The sequence below is a fragment of the Oratosquilla oratoria genome, chromosome 14 (genome assembly GCF_046742065.1).
Source record: "Oratosquilla oratoria isolate Oo_2021 chromosome 14, ASM4674206v1, whole genome shotgun sequence".
NCBI lineage: Eukaryota > Metazoa > Arthropoda > Malacostraca > Stomatopoda > Squillidae > Oratosquilla > Oratosquilla oratoria.
In genome coordinates, this window is record NC_134790.1 from 61,700,775 (window position 1) to 61,705,864 (window position 5,090).

At 40.9% G+C, this 5,090-nt stretch overlaps 1 protein-coding gene across 1 annotated transcript in view; it reads right to left on the reverse strand.

The window, feature by feature from the left end:
• Nucleotides 1-4,454, reverse strand: part of LOC143032698 (uncharacterized) — a 12,696-nt gene extending 8,242 nt beyond the window's left edge. Inside the window, exons 1-2 of the mRNA XM_076197585.1 lie at nt 4,357-4,454; nt 1,151-2,404 (exon numbers count right to left, since the gene is read on the reverse strand). Of these exons, the coding sequence (XP_076053700.1) occupies nt 1,151-2,404; nt 4,357-4,454 (1,352 nt within the window). The remainder of the gene's footprint in view (nt 1-1,150; nt 2,405-4,356) is intronic.
• Between the last annotated feature and the right edge of the window lie 636 nt (nt 4,455-5,090).

The following is a 5,090-nucleotide window of genomic DNA, read 5'->3' on the forward strand; positions in this document are numbered from 1 at the left end:
GACAAGGCTTTATGGTTCCAGTGAGGAGGAATTAGGAGAGGTTCGGGTCAGATCATAATGACTGCGAGGGTGGGAAGCTGGACGGTGAGGTGGAATTGGGAGAGGTTCGAGTCAGATTATAATGACTGGGGGGGGGGGAACTGGACAAGATGTCCGTTGATGAGGGAAATTTTGTCCTGGTGTGACGGATTCTTTGTTTAAGAGTAAGGTGCCTAATGTGTTTGTTTGTATGTTGATGATTGGTGTGTGTTGTGAAATGTAGACTTTCTCCAGGATGTGTAGTTTTTTGTGATTGTTACAGTGTTTGAGTATTTTGGTATTGTTAACTAGGTCTTGTCTTGTTGGATTTCTGTTGTGATATTGAGTCATATGTTTCCGTATGCTACCATCGCGGGCATGCATTGTGAGCCTTCGGCTAAGTGAAGTAGTGGTAACACCAATATAATTCATGTTAGGCAGAAGTTTGCAACCTTCTTCGGAGCAGGAGTATTGGTATACCACATTCGCTTGCTTTAGGGTGTTGTTATCTTTTGTCTGGTTATTCTTCATGAACAGGCTAGAGACGGTTGTGTTTCTGTAGTATATAATTATGGCTAATTTTTCTTGTGGGTTGATACATGTGACATTCCTTGTGATGATTTCTTTTAAGACCCGTTCGTCAGTTTTATATGCGGGTGTCATTTGATTCTTAAAGAAAATTTTGTGTATAGTCTGTGTGGGTTTTTGTTCCTGTTGAGTTTGGGTACGTGTCAGAAAGAGGTTGATTTCTTTGTCTATGATAGTGTTTGAGTAATTGTTGTTGATGAGTATCTGTTTCAGTCTCAAGAGTTCTGTGTGAAGTAAGTCCCAAGAAGAACAGTTACGAAAGGCACGTCTTAAATATGCTCGAATGACGCTCAGCTTATACCTATCAGGGCATTCACTGTCGGCATTCATGTATCGTCCAATGTCTGTGTCCTTCCTGTACACTTTAGTTTCATGTCGGTCATTTCGGGAATTGACAGGGACGTCGAGGAAAGGGATTTTGTGATGTAGGTTAAGCTCATATGTGAAGTTCAGGACTGAGGAAGATTCCATGGCTTGTTGGAGATCTCTTAGGTGGGATTTGTTCCTAATTTCCACGAAAATGTCGTCAACATATCTGCAGTACAGGTGTGGTCTTATGTCAGGGTTTTGAAGTACTGAGTTTTCCAGGTTGCACATGTAAAATTCTGCAAAGGTACAACCTAACGGTGAACCCATTGCAACGCCTTCTATTTGGTAAAAGAGATGTCCTGTTGGGCTCTTAAAAGGGGCTTCGGTCGTGCAAGCAATGAGTAACTGCTTCAAGATATTCTCAGGAATTTTAGGAGGGGGCAGTTGGGGGTGGTGGTAAACATTATCCAAAATTATGTTTATCGTGGGAAGGATTGGAACGTGGGAAAATAAGGACTGTACATCGAGCGATGCCATGATTCCTTGGGGCTTTGTACTGTGAAGGATGTCTAAAAACTCATCGATAGATCTTAACGAGTATTTCTTGGGTATATAGGGTGTGATGATGCCGTTGATTTGCTTGGCCAGACGGTACGTAGGGGTGGTGACCTGTGAGATGATAGGTCGGAGAGGGGCGTCAGGTTTATGCGTCTTGACATTACCGTAGATGTAGCCTGGGGAATATTCACCGATGATGGGGGGGATATGTAGATGGTCTATTGCTGCGTTGTTAGCTGTGATTAGTTTGTTAACCTTTACCTTGAGTTTGCTGGTGGGGTCGCTGGAGATCTTCTTGAATTTTGTGGTGTCGGAAAGTATGAGGTTAAGCTTGGAAAGGTAGTCTTCTTTGTTCAGTATTACGTATATTGAGGACTTATCTGCTCGTCGAACTGTGATGTCTGGGTTGTTACGCAAGTCGACGGCTGCTTGTTTGAGTTCCGGTGAAAGGAGGGAACTACCTTTGTGGCTGCGTCTTTTCGTAGTCTCCGCTAACAGTTGAGGTCTTAGGTCTGGAGAAACTAAAACTTTACCTTCTGTCTCGAGGGTAAGAAGAGACTGGAGAAGGAGCTCTGTTTCCGCAACCTTATCCACTCTGTCGAACTTAGGTTGCAGGTGACAGTTGAGACCTAGGTTGAGGAGTTCTTTTTGGGCTTCTGTTAGAGAAAAATTGGAAAGGTTGAGAAACCCTTCTGAGGGTTGGGGAAGGACGAGGGGGCCTCCATATAGGTGGCTCAGCTTCTTGATGGTCTTACTTCTCTGAATGTGAGTGCAGCGTTGTTGGATGTTGTTTAATGTGGTCGTAATTTCTTGTTGTACTTCAGGAGCTAGAACAAAGCCTTCAAATTGTTCTTTCAGTTGATTAAGTTGGTGCTGCTGGTTTCTTAGGAGTTCAGATTTTTGGTTGATTTGCCGTTGGATCAGTTGCTTCCTGTATTCCACGGTTATAAGAAACATATAAGAAACATATAAGAAGAATGGAAAAAACAACTAAGAAGATAGTTGAAACTGAATTAGCATTGGTCTTTAACAAGACATGTCTACATATATATATATATATATATATATATATATATATATATATATATATATATACAGTATATAATAAAAAACTGAAGGTGAATAATATTTTTCACTTCTAATGAAACCAACAAAAAACAAATACCTGTATTTCTAACCAAGTTACAACACAAAACCTAGTTGTATCCTCACATTGATTGCCTGGAGGTTTATTTCTTTTTGTATTTCTGCCCTCTACTTTTTGTATTTCTGCTCTCTTTCTTTTCGGCATTTTCAGACTCCTTAATCTTATAAATTAATTACCAAACCACACTGCACCGTGGCCACATCAGGACTGCAGCCCAATGTATGAGATGTGATTCATGCAATCACACGTTCACAACATTAGTCTTGTGCAGTTCCTGTCTACCTCGGCTGCCGAGTTCCGACGTTGACCTTGGCCTAGGTACTCCCATATAATTTAATTATACGGCATTATTGTATACCTAGGGTTATTTATATATTTATTTATTTATTTATCTATTTATTTTTGTCACACCCCAAAAAAGGAGGACAAATGCACGTACGGCGTGAGGTTGCGCCGGATGGAGGACAAATTGCTGAAAAGGAGGACTGTCCTCCCTAAAGGACGACGTCTGGCCACCCTATATGGATGCGTGGGAGATGTCTTCTTTTAATGTATGAGTTTTCTCTTCGGATCATTTGGCGATAGGAAATGATGTGATATTAGAAGAGGAAATATTCTTGATGAAAAGTTCTCAATCCAGAATGAATAGTATGAAAATAAGTCAAGAGTCTGCTTGAGAAACTTACTACAAGTTGGTATGGGAGGTACATTCAGAAAAGTCAGTCGTGGAGGATCAGGTGTGACTGTTCTGTTCTCAGATTGATGATCCACCAAGTAGAGCTTAGTGCACTCACACTTAACCTCAACGAGCGACAGGTCGAGCCGGTTTACAACTTCCTTGAAGTCATTTGGATTAGTTTCCAATTCTGTTTAATTGTGTCCTCCGATGACTAAAATCTACGTACAGTCACTAAAAATATCGTCAAGAAATCGTACGGAAATGGACGTAAGGAAACGCTTAACTCTGACATATTGTTCAAAAGACTTGGAAAATGTTGGTACGGTACGCCTGTGTATCAATGCGCCAGTGTTTCTCATATCTTTTATAAATGTGCGTCTTCATTATAGCAGCATTCAGTGAAGACATCTAAAATATCAAAATTATATTTAAGTTTATATATTACACAAATGTTATATTGCTTGGAAGAAACAACCTGTTAACTGCTAAGGAGCTGTGGAGTGTTTTATTATAACGCGAATGGCTGCCCCTCTGGGAGGGCTAGGGTTGAGAGAAGGGAGTGACGGGTAGGGGTTGTCATGTAGACAGAAGAGCCTATAGCGTTGTCTAGACCGAAAACATGTGGCGTGGCAATACCTATTGCGTATGCTCTGGTGTGTGTGGGTGTGTGATTTCAGTAACATTAAAATATTAACAATTCTTGTCGGTCCAAATATGATTACTTTCAGTCTTGTCACATTTTCACGCATTAAATGTTTATTCTACACCATGTATTTTAATGGGGGGTGGGAAAAGGTAGGGCGCAACTCTGTCACGACTACCAACTGTAGAGGAACATCTATTCTGTTGTATCACATGTCTCCCACGAACACCTAAAACCACCAACCGATACTTTTTATAGTGACTGTACACCTGAGTGCTGTGAAGATGAACATCTCAAATGATGTTATTCATTATGCGCTGGAAAACATCGACAGAGTTTGTTAGTCTAAATTGTAGACGTGTGAACTGGTAGAAATCGTCTGCTTCGAATGCGTGGGCTGCGTTACATACTTACAATGATGGCACTTCACTGAACTTGGCCAGACAGGGAGAGACGTAGGGCCGTACTTTTAAAACCTTTCGCCAGCCTTGGCGAGCGTTCTCTACTATCATGAATTAACTCATTAGAAAATAATTTTGATATTTAAACTTACGGAAACTAGATTTTATAGATTACCTATTAAGACACCTAAGGTTATCTAGAAAACCAGGTCAAGCTACTTTCACCAGGGGTGGCGAAAAGTTTTGAAAATACGACCCTTAGGGACAAGGCTGCACGAACACAAACGTTCGATCAGATATGGGCAAGAGAGTTCCGCAGTTTCAGCAAGCGAGTGAGTTTAATCACCATCTAGTCTGGGACAAAGCCGATCTCATAAATAAATCCGGTTACGGGTTCAGGAAGAAAATAGTTGAATCCAAATTAATAGAATATATTCCCAATATAAATACTTCAAAGGGTCAGTGGTCTCCGGACATAATATCGGGACTTTTGTTCACCAACTTCTCCAATGGGCATCTTCTACCTTACCCCACACCGCATGACCCCTAGATCACCATTCGAGTAAGGGTGGGCGTCCTTTAGTTCTTCCCCTGTCCCTCTTTTTGTAAGAGAGTGCTATATAAATACAGTACCCTCATCTCATTCTGTACTACTGAAGAGGACTGTGGAATATACTCGTACACTCACAGTTTCAATTTTTTCCTCTGCCCTGTGGTTTTAGATTATATATATATATATATATATAT